At 43.1% G+C, this 18,605-nt stretch overlaps 1 protein-coding gene across 1 annotated transcript in view; it reads right to left on the reverse strand.

Moving 5' to 3' along the window:
• Positions 1-18,605, reverse strand: part of tmem59 (transmembrane protein 59) — a 41,484-nt gene continuing 22,879 nt past the window's right edge. Inside the window, exons 6-8 of the mRNA XM_080195775.1 lie at positions 13,059-13,182; positions 11,150-11,267; positions 1-940 (exon numbers count right to left, since the gene is read on the reverse strand). Coding sequence (XP_080051901.1) covers positions 788-940; positions 11,150-11,267; positions 13,059-13,182 — 395 coding nt within the window. The 3' untranslated portion in view covers positions 1-787. The remainder of the gene's footprint in view (positions 941-11,149; positions 11,268-13,058; positions 13,183-18,605) is intronic.

The following is an 18,605-nucleotide window of genomic DNA, read 5'->3' on the forward strand; positions in this document are numbered from 1 at the left end:
TTCAGAGGTGATCAAACCAGTATTTATTTTATGACTCCTTGAACAAAAAAAAAATCTTGTCCACAAAACCCACGTGAGGAAATATTACATTTTGATCAGAAACTACAAACACAAAAGCTGAAGTTTGATTATAAGTAAAATTTTTTTTTTTTTTACAGCAAATCAAAGCAAAATATTTCAACTTGGAGGAAAAATGGAAATGCATAAAACTTAGCTGAGATGCAAATAAAAGCCACAAGAGGTCTATGAATTAATTATTGAAATTAAAACTTTAAATTGTGTTCTTGGAGGTTTATGTGGCTCAATATTTACATAATGTATGTGTGCGCAACTGTTTCATGTATCCAAGAGCATACGTCATGTCATGATGCTAGTACAGAAAAAAGGATGACAATACATCAGGTCATAAATTGATTAAAACTTCAGGTAAATGTCCATTCTGATAGTAGAAATAACATCATAAGAAATGTTCAGGCAATGACATTTAATCTGTACAAAGGAACAATGCGATCAGTGCGATCAAAAAGGGTCTGCTACTAACAAGTTTTCAAACATGCAGACGAGTGTGTTGTGCAGCATAGAGCTGTTTATAGTTCAATAGCTTTAATAAAACAGCTCAAACCTACAAGTCAGCTTAAAAAAGTTCCAATTATTGTTTGTATCCAGGAATGTAACAAAAACAATATTTATCTTAATTTTGAAATTTCACCTCAGACATTTGGCAAAAACTACCACTTCAAATTTCAGAACACAAGGGGGGGAGGGGTCCAACGTTCATCCTGATTGTCTAAATTGTCGAGTGGTCCAAGTTCACTTTAGTAGGTAAGGGTCCTGCCACGTCCCTTTCATCTTTGGATTTGATGATAATCAGAGAGGATGCTGGATATGGGGTTAGCTTCAATTCATTCATAAACTCCATGTCTCCATATATGCTCAGTTTCTGTAAAAGCAAATCATACCTAATCACTGAAAGTTTGTGGTTTTCTTTATTTGTTAATTCCCCATTGGGATTTTCTTTTGTAAAGCATCATTTAATTTCTTTCTGGGTCTCATGAATGCAGATGTTTGTGCAACTGATTGTCTTCAGTTACCAGCACACGTGCAGATTCCAGTAGTTACTGGCTAGCAATGACAAGGAGACTTGTAAGTTCCCGCACCACCGTTCCCTCATTACTCTGCAACCCAGAGGCACTGAGTCAATTGCTCCAATTAGCTGAAAATAGGCCAATGATTGAACAGTCACCCTTACTTGTTCAATAAGTTTCTCCAATAAGTAATTCAACTATGCCAATCTGGGGAATGTTGATTGGGGGAGCGTGTTGTAAGGTAGGTCTGCTGAGGAACAGTGGAGGATCTTTAAGGACATCTTTCTTGGTGCTCAGCAGAAATTTATTCCGATGGTTAAAAAGGATCGTAGGAGGAGAGATAATCAGCTGTGGATAACGAAGGAGGTAAGGGAAAGTGTTAAAAACGGATGCGTTTAGAGTAGCTAAGAGTAGTGGGCGAGAAGAGGATTGGGAGAGGTTTAAATGTCAAAGAATGACAAAGAAGTTGATAAAGAAGGGTAGGATAAACTATGAAGCTGGGCTAGCGCTTAATATAAAAAAGGATAGCAAGAGTTTTTATAAATACATAAAAAGGAAGAGGCTGGCTAGGGTGAACGTTGGACCCTTCGAGGATGAGAGGGGGGACTTAGTGGTAGGAGATAGGGAAATGGCTGAGGCCTTGAATTACTTTTTTGTTTCTGTCTTCAGAGGAGGACGTGAATAATTTGCCGGGTGTTAGCGATGGAAAGATGGTAGGAGTGGAGGGCCTGAATGACATTATTGTTACTAGAGAGGCAGTGCTCGACAGCCTGGAGGGTGTCTCATTGAGACGTATAAAATGATGAATGGGATGGATAGGATAGAGGTGGAGAGGCTCTTGCCGCTCAGAAAGGACAGTAGGACTAGGGGGCACAGCCTCAAGATAAAGGGGGGGGGGCGGTTTAGAACGGAGTTGAGGAGGAACTTCTTCACTCAAAGGGTGGTGAATCTCTGGAATTCTCTGCCCATTGAGGTGGTGGAGGCTGCCTCGCTAAATATTTTTAAGACGCGGGTTGATGGGTTTTTGATAAGCGAGGGGATTAAGGGTTATGGGGAGAGGGCGGGAATGTGGAACTGAGACACGACAGATCAGCCATGATCTTACTGAATGGCGGGGCAGGCTCGAAGGGCTGGATGGCCTACTCCTGCTCCTATTTCTTATGTTCTTATGACTGATTGTGGACAAGTCCCCAGGACCGGATGGAATGCATCCAAGGGTTCTGAAAGAAATGGAAGAGGTGATAGTGGATGCCTTGGTGATTATTTTCCAAATGTCGCTGGATTCCGGGGAAGTGCCGGAAGATTGGAAAACGGCTAATGTTACGCCATTGTTTAAGAAGGGTGGCAGGCAAAAGGCGGGGAATTATAGGCTGGTTAGTTTAACGTCTGTTCTGGGAAAAATGTTAGAATCCGTGATCGAGGAGAAAATAGCGAGGCATCGTGAGGAGAATTGTTTGGTACAGCAGACGCAGCACGGTTTCGTTAAGGGGAAGTCGTGTCTGACGAATTTATTGGAGTTCTATGAGGATGTGTCTAGGGCGGTGGATAGAAGAGAGCCGGTGGATGTGGTGTTTCTTGATTTTCAGAAGGTGTTTGACAAGGTGCATCACAAGAGGTTATTACAGAAGGTCAGGGGGCATGGAGTTGGGGGTAGGGTGTTAGCGTGGATAGAGGATTGGCTGTCAAATAGGAGGCAGAGAGTGGGGGTCAATGGGTGCTATTTGGATTGGCGGTTGGTGACCAGTGGAGTGCTCCAGGGGTCGGTGCTGGGGCCTCAGCTATTTACCATTTATATAGGTGATCTGGAGGAGGGAACCGAGTGTATGGTGTCGAAATTTGCTGATGACTCCAAGATTGATGGAACGGCAAATTGTGCGGAGGGTGTGGAGAGTCTGCAGAAGGATCTAGATAGGCTGGGCGAATGGGCCAGGAAATGGCAAATGGAATTTAATGTTGGCAAGTGTGAGGTTGTCCACTTTGGTAGGAATAATGGTAGGAAGGACTATTACTTACGTGGCGAAAAACTGCAGCATGCAACGGTGCAGAGGGACCTCGGGGTCCTTGTGCATGAGTCGCAAAAACCCAGCCTGCAGGTGCAGCAGGTGGTCAGGAAGGCTAATGGGGTACTGACCTTCATAGCGAGGGGGATTGAATATAAAAGTAGGGAGGTCTTGCTGCAGCTGTATAGGGCATTGGTGAGGCCGCAGCTGGAGTACTGTGTGCAGTTTTGGTCGTCGCACTTACGCAAGGATATTTTGGCCTTGGAGGGAGTGCAGAGGAGGTTTACCAGGCTGATTCCAGAGTTGAGGGGGTTGAACTATGAGGAGAGGCTGAATAAACTAGGCTTGTACTCGTTAGAGTTTAGAAGAATGAGGGGAGATCTCATTGAGACATATAAGATGTTGAATGGGATGGACAGGACAGAGGTGGAGAGGCTCTTCCCGCTCAGCAAGGACAGTAGGACTAGAGGGCACAGCCTCAAGATTGGCGGGGGGGGGGTTAGAACGGAGTTGAGGAGGAGCTTCTTCACTCAAAGGGTGGTGAATCCCTGGAATTCTCTGCCCGTTGAAGTGGTGGAGGCTGCCTCGCTCAATATTTTTAAGACGCGGGTTGATAGGTTTCTGATGGGCAAGGGGATTAAGGGTTACGGGGAGAGGGTGGGAACGTGGAACTGAGCCACGACAGTTCAGCCATGATCTTATTGAATGGCGGGGCAGGCTCGAGGGGCTAGATGGCCTACTCCTGCTCCTATTTCTTATGTTCTTATGGAACCTCCCTTTTGCAATTCTTTTGGTCAAAGGAAAAATCTGAAGATCAGCCTCTAACAGTTTTATAAAATTTGGAAGCATGGGGAAGCAGAACACAAGGGTGCAACATTCAGAGCATTAAAAACCATAGTTTCTAATGCTCTTGATAGTTCAGGTAGTAAACACAGCAGGTGCAATGACAATAAGCAATACAAAGCAGAAGCTTTCAAAATTGACTATCAGTTCATGCCAAAGTTCCTGGAACTCATCTGATATGGGACTCATCCAGGATTCCCACTTCTAATTACTATCCATTGGCAATTAGGTGCAAGGACGCTAGAAAGGATAGTCTCAATATAGTTTGGGATAGTCAGCCTTCAAATGTTAAGACTCATTAGATGAAGAATGATTGCTCATCAAGGTCGAGGGTGCAAGCCTTTCAAGACAGGATGGAGGGGATAAAAATGTATCCAAATATCATAAATTTTACCTGAATAGCAGAAATAACCATGTGACTTTAGTGTTGGTGCAAGGGCTGCAAAGCAGGCAAAGTGCTCTCTTGACAGTATACAGACCAATGATTTCTAAACTTGAAATTTGTGTTTTTAAAATCAATGCTGCTTTTGAACCAGTTCTTTCAAATTATCATTCAGTTACACTGTTCATTCAATGGGAAAAGAATAAAATATTAGGAATAAAAATAAGTAGGTCACTGACAGGCACAGTGAAATCAGCAAAGTGCCAGCAGTAAAAAGGTATGGCGAGATGTGGATGAGAGAGAATTGCACCTTGAATAAGTACAAGAAAACGTTAAAATAAATACAATCAATCCAAGTATTGTGAAAAACATTTTCTTCCCCTCAGCCATAAACTCATTGAATGGCAGAACATTGAGGAGTTGAATGGCCTTTTCCTTCAGAAGCAGACACTTATTTTATTTGTCAGCGCTCATTTTTCATTCCCCCCTCCCTCACCACTTTTGTCATAAGCTGATATAAAGAGAAGGCAGTATAGGGATTTAAATACAGTTTTAAAATGTATGGATCATAAACTGAAGCTCTGAGTATTTTCTAGTAACAGGCTTGGGAGATTTAGCATCAGGGAATGTTGCAATGCACAGAGAATATGACATTGAAAATGGAGACACTGCTTAAACACATTAGTACCAAATTAGAATTATGCATTCACTCCCCTAGTTGGCACTGTTACGTAACCAAGGACATTAAATTCTCCACAACAATTCCAATTGTACTTTAGTCAATAGGAAACACTCAAAGCAAGGATTACACTAGGTTAATTTTCTTCCAGTTTAGGATTCTGCTGGGATTCCCAGTAGCACTTATCAGGTTTTGTTGCATGCAGACATATATTGCTTCAATATTTGAGGAATTGCAAATGGGTGTGAGCACAATCACTAGCAAACATTCCCACTTCTTGAAGGGATGGCCATTGATTAAAACAACCAAAGATAGTTAGGCCTACCATGAGGAACTCTCGCAGGATCCTGGACTGGAGATGGCCTACAATGAGAACAATCTTCCTTCGTACTGACTGTTGGGGAGTCCTCCTTTCTCCTATCCCCAAAGCCCTTTGCTGATGATTGACAGTAGACCAATGGAGTGGTAATGGACAGACTGGATTCATCTTGGGTGGCACGGTGAGTGGTTAGCACTACTGACTCACAGTGCCAGGGTCCTGAATCCCAGTTAGGGTCACTGTGTGAAGTTTGCACATTCTCCCCGTGCCTGCGTGTTTGCTCTGGGTGCTCCGATTTCCTCCCACACTCCAAAAATGTGCCAGTTAGGTGGATTGGCCTTGCTAAATTGCCTTAGTGGGGCTTGCTAGGGTAAATGCAGGGTTATAGGGATAGGGCCTGGGTGAGATTGTAGTTGGTGCACACTTGATGGGTCAAATGGCCTCCTTCTGCACTGTAGGATTCTATGAAATACACTTCTACACTGCTTTTTGTGGATAGGAAATAACTAATTTTCCACAGTTTTGCTTGGGATGCAGCTATTTATGGAACATAAATCTTCAGCATTATAGCTGGGATGTTGACAGGGTTCATAGCCATTGCTGGACAGCGTACCTTTAGCCTTTAAGAACATAAGAAATAGGAGCAGGAGTAGGCCACCTAGCCCTTCGAGCCTGCCCTGCCATTCAATAAGACCATGGCTGATCTGAAGTGGATCAGTTCCACTTTCCCACTTTCTCTCCATAACCCTTAATTCCCCTACCTACCCGTGACTTAAATATATTTAGCAAGGTAGACTCCACGACTTCAACGGGCAGAGAATTCCAGAGATTCACCACCCTTTGAGCGTGGAACTGATCTAACCTGCTACCCCCCCACCCCCACCCTTATCTTGAGGCTGTGTCCTCTAGTCCTGCTATCCTTTAAGCAGGAAGAATCTCTCTACCTCTACCCTATCCATCCCCTTCATTATCTTATACGTCTCTATAAGATCCCCCCTCATCCTTCTAAACTCCAACCTGTACAGACCCAGTCTATTTAGTCTCTCTTTAGTCCAACCCCCTCATCTCCAGTATCAGCCTAGTGAATCTCCTCTGCACTCCCTCCAAGGCCGATACATCCTTGCGCAAGTGCGGCGACCAAAACTGCACACAGTACTCCAGCTGTGGCCTCACCAGTACCCTGTACAGTTGCAGGAAGACCTCCCTACTTTTATATTCTATCCCCCTCGCTATAAAAGGCCAACATTCCATTTGCCTTCTTGATCACCTGCAGACCAGGCCCCCACGACTCGTGCGCAAGGACCCCCAGGTCCCTCTGCACCGCAGCATGCCGCAGCCCCTCACCCTTTAAACAATAATCCCTCCCACTATTATTCCTGCCAAAGTGGATAACCTCACACCTGCCAACACCACACTCCATCTGCCAGGTCCTCGCCCACTCGCTCAGCCTATCCAGATCTCTCTGCAGACTTTCCACACACTCCAAGCAGTTTACTTTTCCACTCATCTTCGTGTCATCAGCCAACTTTGTCACCCTACACTCAGCCCCCTCCTCCAGATCATCTATATAAATGATCCCTGCGGCACTCCACTAGTCACCAACTGCCAACCAGAATAGCACCCATTGATACCAACTCTCTGCCTCCTATTAGACAGCCAATCCTCTATCCATACTAACACCTTACCCCCAACTTGGCGCACCTTAACCTTCTGTAGCAACCTTGAGGCACCTTATCAAACATCTTTTGGAAATCTAAAAACACCACATCCACCAGTTCCCTTCTGTCTACCGCACTAGTCACATCCTCAGAAATCCAATAAATTTGTCAAACACGACTTCCCCTCAACGAATCTGTGCTGTGTCTGCTCGATCAAACCATTCTTTTCTAGGTGCCTTGCTATTTCTTCTTTGATGACGGATTCTAGCATTACTTCATATCAAGTGGAATAAAGAACAGACCAAGCCACTCAGCCCATCAAGCGCACTACCATTCAATAAAATTCATCACTGATCATCAACATCACTTTCCCAACCCACTTCCATATTCCTTGATGCATTCATCTTCAGAAATCTATTAGTTTTGAACATGTTCAATTCTTGAGCCTCCACAGCCTTGCTGTGGGCTGTAGAGAATCCCAAAGATTCACCACCTCCAGTGAGGAGATTCCTTCTTATTTTAGTCTTAAAAGCCTACTCCTTAATCTGAGACTGTCCCCTGATTCTAGACTCACCAGCCAGTGCAAACCTCTTACTGATATCTGCCCTATCAAACCCTGTAAGAATTTTGTAAGTTTCATCGAGATCACCTGTCTCTGTTCAAAACTTGAGAACACAGGCCCAGCTTCCTCAGTTTTTCAAAATTACTGCCATCTCAAGGATTAGTCCTAAGGCAATTATCCTTCCTTAGGAGAGATGACCAAAACTGTACACAATACTCCAGGGAAGATCTCACCAAGGCTCTGTATAATTGTAGCAAGACATCGTTACATCTGTACTAAAATACCCTTGTGATGAAAGCTAAAGAACCATTTGTCTTCCTTCTTGCTTGCAACTACATGCACTTACTAAAATAGCCATGAAACTATTTCAGTGACTCATGAACAAGGACATCAACACTTCAACCTCTCACCATTTAACAAATATTCTTCGTTTAGTCTATCAAAGTGACTAAGTTCATATTTATTCACATCATATTCCATTTGCTATGTTCTTGCCCATTCACATAGGTTTCAACTAGATTTGGATCTTTCATTTTCCTCAATTCACACTCCCACTTAGTTTTGTGTCATCAGCAAAATTTGGAAATATTACAATTGGACCCCATGCTCAAATCATTTACATAGATGGTGAATAGCTATGGCCCACGCACTAATTCTTGTAGTACCCCACTAGTAACAGCCTGCATCTTGAGAATGACTTGTTTATTCCTATTCTTTTTTAAGAAATTCTTAACTCATACTAGTAAATGATCCCCAATCCATGCGCTATGATTCTGTTTATTAACTTCTGAAAATTAAATGCACCACATCCACTGGTTCTCCTTTACCTATGGATGAAGTAACATTCTCAAAAACTCCCAATACGTATGTCAAATAGGATTTCCCATTCATAACTCCATGTTGACTCCAGAGTGAATAGAATTGGTTGAAGATTGACATCTAATGATTCTGGGTAGCACAGGCAGAGGCCGAGATGAACCATTCACACAACACTTCCAGTTCGGAGGCAAATGTCTTCATCATCATTGAGGTGGATGACACGTGGAGCACCCTCCCAGCAGTTGTTTTAACTGTACAACACTATTGGCGCTGGCTGTGGCAGAACTGCAACATTTTGATCTGATCTGTTAGTTATGGGATTGCTTAGCACTATCACATGCTTCCATTGTTTAGCATTCATACACAGCCAGGTGTTGTAGCTCATTTGATTGAGATCTCTCAAGTACGCCTGGTGCTGCTCCTGGGATACTCTCCTATTTTTGTCATAGGGTTGATTTCCTGGCTTGATGATAATGATAAGTGAAGGATATGCAGAATACAATTCTGCAGCTGATAGTCCAGAGTCCCTCAGATGCCCAATTCTCAGCTGCTAGATGAGTTCTGAATCCATCCTATTAGCGCAGTGGGAGTGAGAGCACAACTCAATAGAGAGAGTACCCTCAATGAGAAGATGGGACTTCATCTCCACAAAGACTGTGCGGTGGTCACAAAACTAGCATAGACTGATGCATATATGACAGGTAGATTAGTGAGGACAAAGGTCAAGTAGGTTTTTCCCTTTGTTTTTGCTCTCCCCACCTGCTGCAGGCCCATCTGGCAGATATGTTTTGGCTAGCAGTTTCAAAGGTGCTGCAAGCCACTTTTGATGATAGGCATTGAAGTCCGCTGTCCAGAGTACATTTTGTGCATTTGCCACTCAATGTCTTCTGTCGTATTCAGCATGGAAAAGTACTGATTCTTCACTTTGTAAAAGAATGATCAAACATGGCCCAGAGCACCAACCACTCAGTTCACGTAGCTAAAATTTAGCCATGCATTTTCACACATTCTCAACTTTTTGTTTCTGTCTTCACGGAGGAGGACGTGAATAATTTGCCGGGTGTTAGAGATGGAAAGGTGGTAGGAATGGAGGGTCTTAATGACATTACTGTTACTAGAGAGGTGGTGCTCGACAGACTGGAGGGGCTGATTGTGGACAAGTCCCCAGGACCGGATGGAATGCATCCGAGGGTTCTGAAAGAAATGGCGGAGGTTATAGTGGATGCCTTGGTGGTTATTTTCCAGACGTCGCTGGATTCCGGGGAAGTGCCGGAAGATTGGAAAACGGCTAATGTTACGCTGTTGTTTAAGAAGGGTGCCAGGCAAAAGGCGGGGAATTATAGGCCGGTTAGTTTAACGTCTGTGGTAGGTAAAATGTTAGAATCCGTCATTAAGGAGGAAATTGCGAGGCATCTTGAAGGGAATTGCTTGATAGGACGGACGCAACACGGTTTCATTAAAGGGAAGTCATGTCTGACAAATTTACTGGAGTTCTATGAGGATGTGTCTAGGGCAGTGGATAGAGGAGAGCCGGTGGATGTGGTCTTTCTGGATTTTCAGAAGGCGTTTGACACGGTACCTCACAAGAGGTTATTGCAGAAGGTCAGGGGACATGGAGTTGGGGGTAGGGTGTTAGCGTGGATAGAGGATTGGTTGTCAAATAGGAGGCAGAGAGTGGGGGTCAATGGGTGCTATTCGGATTGGCGGTTGGTGACTAGTGGGGTGCCCCAGGGGTCGGTGCTGGGGCCTCAGCTATTTACCATTTATATAGATGATCTGGAGGAGGGAACCGAGTGCAGGGTGTCGAAATTTGCTGATGACACCAAGATTGGGGGAAAGGCAAATTGTGCGGAGGGTGTGGAGAGTCTGCAGAAGGATCTAGATAGGCTGGGCGAATGGGCCAGGAAATGGCAAATGGAATTTAATGTTGGCAAGTGCGAGGTGGTCCACTTTGGTAGGAAGAATGGTAGGAAGGACTATTACTTACGTGGCGAAAAACTGCAGCAGGCGACGGTGCAGAGGGACCTCGGGGTCCTTGTGCATGAGTCACAAAAACCCAGCTTGCAGGTGCAGCAGGTGGTCAGGAAGGCGAATGGGATGCTGGCCTTCATAGCGAGGGGGATTGAATATAAAAGTAGGGAGGTCTTGCTGCAGCTGTATAGGGCATTGGTGAGGCCGCAGCTGGAGTACTGTGTGCAGTTTTGGGCGCCGCACCTGCGCAAGGATATTTTGGCCCTGGAGGGAGTGCAGAGGAGGTTTACTAGGCTGATACCGGAGTTGAGGGGATTGAGCTATGAGGAGAGGCTGAATAAACTAGGCTTGTACTCGTTAGAGTTTAGAAGAATGAGGGGAGATCTCATTGAGACGTATAAGATGATGAATGGGATGGATAGGATAGAGGTGGAGAGACTCTTCCCGCTCAAAAAAGACAGTAGGACTAGGGGGCACAGCCTCAAGATAAAGGGGAGGCGGTTTAGAACGGAGTTGAGGAGGAACTTCTTCACTCAAAGGGTGGTGAATCTCTGGAATTCTCTGCCCGTTGAAGTAGTGGAGGCTGCCTCGCTAAATATTTTTAAGAAGCGGGTTGATGGGTTCTTGATAAGAGAGGGGATTAAGGGTTATGGGGAGAGGGCGGGAAAGTGGAACTGAGCCACAACAGATCAGCCATGATCTTATTGAATGGCGGGGCAGGCTCGAAGGGCTAGATGGCCTACTCCTGCTCCTATTTCTTATGTTCTTAATTACAGGTATCTGCAGGTATTTTCTTCAAATTTGATAATACAAGGAATATATCAGTCTTACCTCTGATGGAATGTGCTGCTCAACAGCTGTGGCAGCAGTAGCACAACAGATCCACAGCAGCACTAGCACAGAGAGCACTAGGGTGGTGGTTAATATCCAGCGAGGTATCCCTGCATTCCTGAAAATAAATCAAATTGTTTGCCTTTAGCAATTCTCTATTTCATAGCTCATTATGGCTGATGTAGATTATTGAAAAGAGCATGAATGAAAAAACTTTGCAAATGTTTTTATTTTTGACATTCCATTTCTAATGCACACAGTTCCAGGCCTATACTGTGCAAGTCTGTACCAAGGAGACTGTGGGAGTGACCACAGCAAGTCACCTGCCCTGCTTCTCTTCCTGTGAAGTATCCATTTTCTGACTTAGCTGATGCCAAAGTCTTATGTTACATTGAGCAACTTGGGCAGAGTAATAATTCTGTGATATATTACATTAAGACACCTAATGAGCTCATGGGTAAGAAACAAGGTTAAAAAATGTTAAGTAAAATAAATTAGTGATTTTTACAATATTCAATAAATAGATCAAAAAACTATGCTACAATTTTTAAATTATTTCTGTGCTAACAGTTTTGAGTGGTTACTTAACCTGGGAGTTTTCTAATTATTTGCTGATCTTTGAGCAACTAAAGTTAAATCCAGAAGACGAGTGTTGATACTGTATTATCCACAGAGAACGCAACTGTTTTTGAAACCGTTTCCACCAGAGTTTGAACCTGTAACCACCTGACTTTATTCCCTTCTAGTAAGAATCAAGTGATAGAAATAAGAATCATGGATCTTCAGTTGATCAATTCCACAGCAGAAGGATTCAATAGCATTAGAGTTGGAGTGGATTATTCAGTTCCTTTATCTTGTTTCATCATTTAATTAAAATACTAGCATTTACGTGGCTCCATTCACAATCAAAGTACATCTCAAAGCATCCTGCAGACAATGAAATATTTGAGATGATACTGTGCCTTTAAGAAATGTATTTTAATCATGTTTCTTTGCAGAATTTTGCAGCCCGTGTCCTCTAATTGTTACTGAAGCAATATAATGGAAACCATGCTGATTTTAATCTGAATTAATGCAAGGTTCTGTGGTTTAATGGCCCTTTGAGGATTGCTGACTGGACTTTGATTTAGAGATGATTGACAGGTCAGGTGATATACCTGGGACAGTTCCCCTCCAACCCCCACAAATAGGTCCAGTTTTTAGTTTTGTTCCTCAGATGCTGCCAGAAGCTGATGAAAGGCAGCAGTGTCTGTCTCTTTGTCTAGCAGCTTTTTGAAAAGTTCCAGGACTGAAAAGCCTCTGATTTGACCCAACATTCAAAGGGACCAATTCAGAGATGTTAAAAGCTGCAAATCCAATATCAAATGAGCATACTTGTTTCTGTACCAAGTCTGATGAAAGGTGCATGTCTGTGGGGTGGTGTTTAACTTGGAACAGAGATAGCTAACTGTTAAGGATTATACTGTTATATTTAAATCTGGTGACTGGTAAACATTATGCTTTTTCTGTTATATTTTAGCTGTGTTTTTAAATAGTTTGATAAAACCTTCTTAGTGGATCACTTGAAATCATACCTGGAGTGAAACATCTTATGCTCATCAGTGCTAAAATCACATGTAAAATGCCAGGTCTCGGTTAATTTCATAAAACACCTTGGAGTTTCTGACCTGGAACTTAATATTTGTGAAATGTAATCACTTGTAAAAAACACATCAAGCCCCCAGAAGCAGCAATTAGATTCTACCTGTATGCATCTTAACTCATCTATTTGTCTTGGTTCCATAACCCTTAATACAAGAGGAGTGGATTTCTGCATACATTTAAATAATCCATCACAAATTCTGAGGCTACTAGCACATCACAATCCCCATCTTGATTTTTCTGAGCCACAATTCACCAAAATACCTACTTTGACAGACATTCCAAGACACTCTGGTACTCCTGCTCATGACCCTCCTTTAAATATAAGCCAGTTCCATGTTCCCTTCTGAAAGCTTTTCTGGTATCATCATAGATAGCTTTGGCTATATGATCTATTGATAAAGAACATTAGAAACAGTTTTCAGGCATAATACTTAATTTCCAGCACTAGTTAATACTTTTGCTGGCAAACTAGATGCACAGTCAATAAACATAGCTCAAGGAATCAATATTGATGTCAGTTAGAAAGGTGACAAAGTTTTAAGTAGGTTTTAAAAGCTTGATGATGGTTAGAAACAGATGATAGAAGAAAATAAGGAAATCCAATGTTGACAGTGAAATCATCAATTGAGCTCAAAATTTGGGTGATGAGGCCTAATTTCAAAACAGCAAGTATGCAGAGAAAAAGGACGTGGAATGATGTGTTCAGAGAAAGTGAGGGAAACTTAGAACAACAATGACCGCAAAATGACGCAGACAGAGCGAAACAAGATATTGTAGCAGCTACAGATGAAGAAAGAACTTTGATAAGAATTCAAGCAGTGCAAGGGGTTATACAAGAAAATCTTATATGGACATGGAAGTAGTATTCCAAGTTCAAGGCAGTTTGGTGCATTACAAGTAAACAATATGGCATTCTTATCAGACAAAAAAAACTTCAAGATACCTTTAAATCAAGATAAAAATGGACAATTCAATTGAGGAAATTAAGAAAAGTGATCAAATCTTGTCAAAGAAGCAAGTTTTAGGGATCTTAGCGATGGAAAGATTTAGAATGGAAATTCCAAAGCATGGGTCTTATGTAACGAACAGCCACCAATGGTGGGTCATCGAGAACAAGGTGGGTAACTAGGGATATTGAGGACCTGGTCAGGAGGAAGAGAGAGGCGTACATTAGATCTAGGCATTTGAGGACAGAGATAGCGTTAGAAGAATACAGAGAATGTAGGAGAGAACTTAAAAGGGGCATCAGAAAGGCAAAAAGGGGCCACGAAATGGCTTTGGCGGGTAGGATTAAAGAAAATCCTAAGGCATTTTACTCCTATGTTAGAAATAAAAGGATGGTTAGAGGGAAGATTGGTCCTCTCAGGGACAGAGGAGGGGAACTATGCTTGGAGCCTGGGGGAATGGGGGAGATCCTGAATGAATACTTTGCGTCGGTATTCACGCAGGAGAGGGGCCTGATGTCTGGTGCTGTGCTTGAGGAGTTTGAGGATCCGTTGAGGGATATAGTCATCACGAGGGAAGAGGTGTTGGGACTTTTAGACAGTATAAAGACGGATAAATCTCCGGGGCCTGATGGCATCTATCCCAGGCTGCTAAGGGAGGTGAGGGATGAAATTGCTGGGCCTCTGACGCAAATCTTTGTCTCTTCTTTGGACACAGGTGAGGTCCCAGAGGATTGGCGCATTGCAAATGTAGTACCGTTGTTTAAGAAGGGTCAGAGGGATAACCCAGGGAATTATAGGCCGGTGAGCTTGACTTCAGTTATAGGCAAGCTAATGGAGAGGATCCTCAAGGATAGGATGTATGAACATCTGGAGCGCTGCAATCTGATCAGGGATACGCAGCATGGCTTCATTACAGGGAGGTCGTGCCTTACGAATCTAGTGGAATTTTTTGAAGAGGTGACAAAAACGGTTGACGAAGGACAAGCCGTTGATGTTGTCTATATGGATTTCAGTAAGGCGTTTGACAAGGTCCCTCATGGTAGGCTGATAGAAAAGGTGGAGGCTCATGGGATACAAGGCCAGGTATGTAGATGGGTGGAGAACTGGCTTGGGAGGAGGAGACAGCGAGTAGTAGTGGAAGGCTCCTTTTCCAATTGGAGGCCTGTCACCAGTGGTGTGCCGCAGGGCTCGGTACTTGGACCTCTTCTATTTGTGGTATATATTAATGACTTGGAAGACGGGGTAGGTGGTGTGATCAGCAAATTTGCTGATGACACCAAGATGGTTGGATTGGCAGGTACTGAGGAGCAGTGCCTGGCAATGCAACAGGACATAGACAGGCTGGTAGATTGGGCAGATAGATGGCAAATGGAATTTAATCCGGAGAAATGCGAGGTGATGCACTTTGGCCGGAATAATGTGGAGGGGAGTTATACGATAAAAGGTAGAACTATCCGGAGTATAGATACGCAGAGAGACCTGGGGGTGCAAGTGCACAAGTCCCTGAAGGTGTCGGTACAGGTGCAGAATGTGATGAGGAAAGCGTATGGTATGTTAGCCTTCATAGGAAGAGGTATAGAATATAAGAGTAGGAGTCTGATGTTGCAGTTGTATAGAACGTTGGTTAGGCCTCACTTGGAGTACTGCATCCAGTTCTGGTCGCCGTACTACTGGAAGGATGTAGAGATCCTGGAGAGAGTGCAGAGGAGATTTACCAGGATGTTGCCTGGTATGGAAGGGCTGTCTTACGAGGAAAGATTGAATGAACTTGGGCTGTTTTCCCTTGAGAGACGTCGGCTGAGGGGGGATCTAATAGAGGTTTATAAGATTATGAAGGGGATAGATAGAGTAAATGGTGGTAAGCTTTTTCCGCTACAAGAAATGGATAGAACGAGGGGTCACGGGCTTAGGGTGAGGGGGGCTAGATATAAGACAAATATTAGAGGGCAGTTTTTCACGCAAAGGGTAGTGGGGGTGTGGAATGCACTGCCGAGTAAGGTGGTGGAAGCAGGCACGCTAGGGTTGTTTAAGAGTCACTTAGACAGCCATATGTAGCCCGCTCATATAGGGGGATATAGTAGGCCTTGCTGAACATTGTAGGCTTGGGAATATGTTTTGCCTCAGGAATGTTAGTCTTTGCCTGTTTAATAATGAATTTTTTTGTCTCCACAGGCATTTAAGTCCAGCAAGGGGCATGCAGGCGGCAGGTTGTAGTGGGCTGCTCTTGGATGTTGCTTCGGGAGTTGCCTATTGCTTCATGTCGTTAGTGTGCTTAAACTGGACCATCTCGAGGGCAACATGACAGTTCAGAGACTATCTCTGTTGCTGTGCGGACACATGGATTTGGGCCTGTGTCTGTGGGAGTTTGCACGTTCTCCCCGTGGTTGCGTGGGTTTCCTCCGGGAGCTCCGGTTTCCTCCCACATCCCCCAAAGATGTGCTTTTAGGCTGATTGATTGGGTACTAAATTGTCCCTAAATTGGACCTCCCTGATCCTCGCACGTTAGGCGTAGACTAAAATCATGAATAGGTCACTGAGATAGTAGGACGGCGGCGCGGGCTCGTTGGGCCGAAGGGCCTGTTTCCCGTGCTGTGTTGTTCTTTGTAATTCTCTTTGTAATCAAACAATCAAAAAAAACTAATTCTATGCTAGCTTCATACCTAGAGGACTACAAGAACTTATGTTCTTAAGAATGAGGGGAACAAAAAGTCTAGGGAAAAAGCTGGAGGGCTGGAAGGAGTTGAAGGCAGAGGTTACGAAAGATTTGAACACAAGGATCAGAATTTTAAATTTGGTGCTGCTGGTGGACTGCAAGCCAATAGGAATTATAGGTAAAGAGTTTGGAACTGGAAAGGATACAGCTCATTTCCTTCTCCTGCACCAACAAAAATAAACAAAACTGGTGGAACAGTGGGTTATATTTCATTGAACAGGATAGTGACCAGAAGATTTAGGCAACTGGCCAAGCAAAATAATAAAAAGGGAATGCTGAGAGTGGTCACCCATGGTTATTGTCACACGAGTGCAGACTTGTGATGTGGGAAATGTATTCAGGTGGACCAAATACAAATTAGTAAAACACTGGGAAATGGGCAAATGCACGTTTATAAAAATTAAAAATTGCATATGGTTACATAAATATGATGAATTTTAAATTTTACTCACCCTCATCAATATAAAGAGCTGCACTACAGAAAATTTTCTTACAAATAAAATCAAAGTCAAAATGGTGCCCAGTCCAAAGTCAATTTTTTAAGAATTTTATTTCTGTTCTATTTAGTAACAAAACAATTTAGAAACCAATTTGGTTATTTTAGATTATCATATTTTCAAAAGAAACTGCACAGCCTCCACAAGTATTAGATCTACGTTAAACATGAGCAGCATAATGTACGTTTTCCACTTCACCCCTCCTCCTCACTCCAAAGATGCAATTTTTTGCTGGATTAAAAGTTCCCTGGCAGCCCTCTAGCATGTGTCAAAGATCCTTCAGCTGATCCTTGGGTGGTATGCAACAATGCTATTTCACCATGGGCAGGGACAGTGGGAGAGGATAATCAAGACCCAAGCAAAATCTGTGCACTCATTTTCTCACTCAGGTACATGTTTCAGCAGGTATTTTTGCAGTAAGAACCAAAGTTGGTGTAGAATAGTATACTGGCAGCAAAGTTTGGTTGAGCAGGTGTCTAGAAGTTGGAAATCTGGTTACTTGAGGAGTGCTGTAATTAAGTCTGGAGAGATGAATGGATGTGTGCCAAAGCTACAAGTTTATGATCGGGTCAAACGATGTTTTCTCCAATGTGCAGCAAAAGGAAAGTGCAGCTCATTCAAAACTGAACGTCAATATCTTCGCAAGGGTGCAAAGAAGATTTTCTAGAAAGGTATCAAGGTTGAGGGCTCCAGTTATCCAGAGACAGTAGAGAAGCTGGGATTATTCTCCTTGGAGAAGAAGTGGAGATTTATTGGTGATGTCTAAAATTATGTGGCATTTTCAACAAAATAGGGGGAAATTCTTTTCATTAATAGAACAATCAGTAACAAGAGGACACAGAACCAAGCAGGTAATAAGGAGAAGGTTGTAATAGTAACTTTCAAAAGGGAAATTGAATAAGGATTAAGATTTAAGTATTATAGGGACCAGCAGAGGAGTGCTGTCTGATAGTACACTGTAACAGTGATTGGAAAGAGACAGTTGAATTCGTCACCAGACATGTGAAAGCTGACCTGAAGACTGCAGGTGACGATGTAGATTAGTGAATAAAGAAATCAATAGCAGATCCTCGAAGACTTTTGGGGCTATGGCAGGAAAGTGAATTCATTAATCAAAATGCTCAGTTCCAAAAGTGGATCAGTAAGAGCAAAAATCAAGCATGGGAAATCCTAGTAAGCTAAACTACGAGAAGATCAATTGTAGGATGGTATGCTTGAGCGTGCCAAAGATTGTAGAAAAGTCAAAGAGGATAATGAAGGATGGTCACAGTCAGCAATAATATCATACATTACTTTTGATGGAGCCATTACTGTGCTATGGGAAGAGCAGTATACTGGAAGAGATTTAAGCAAAGAGTTAAAGAGTTGCAAGAAAGATGAGCATGGATCTGAGGAAGTTAACAACATAGCAAAAGAGTTTGGAGATGAAGAGGAGGTTGGTAAATGGGCTTTAGTGCATAAAGGTTTTTTTTGAGTCAAAGATGACAAGATGAAAATGAGGAGGATCATTAACAATCCCAGCCAAACCTGCATTTACATGCCACATTCTGGTCTCTAAGTTTCAAGCCACTCTTGTATTTAGCCACAGATCACTTGTAATTAATCCCAGTTATGTCAAGTCTATGCTGTTGGACCGGATCCACTCTGCTCAATGA

Source organism: Carcharhinus amblyrhynchos, chromosome 9 (genome assembly GCF_965287045.1).
Source record: "Carcharhinus amblyrhynchos chromosome 9, sCarAmb.v2.hapA, whole genome shotgun sequence".
NCBI lineage: Eukaryota > Metazoa > Chordata > Chondrichthyes > Carcharhiniformes > Carcharhinidae > Carcharhinus > Carcharhinus amblyrhynchos.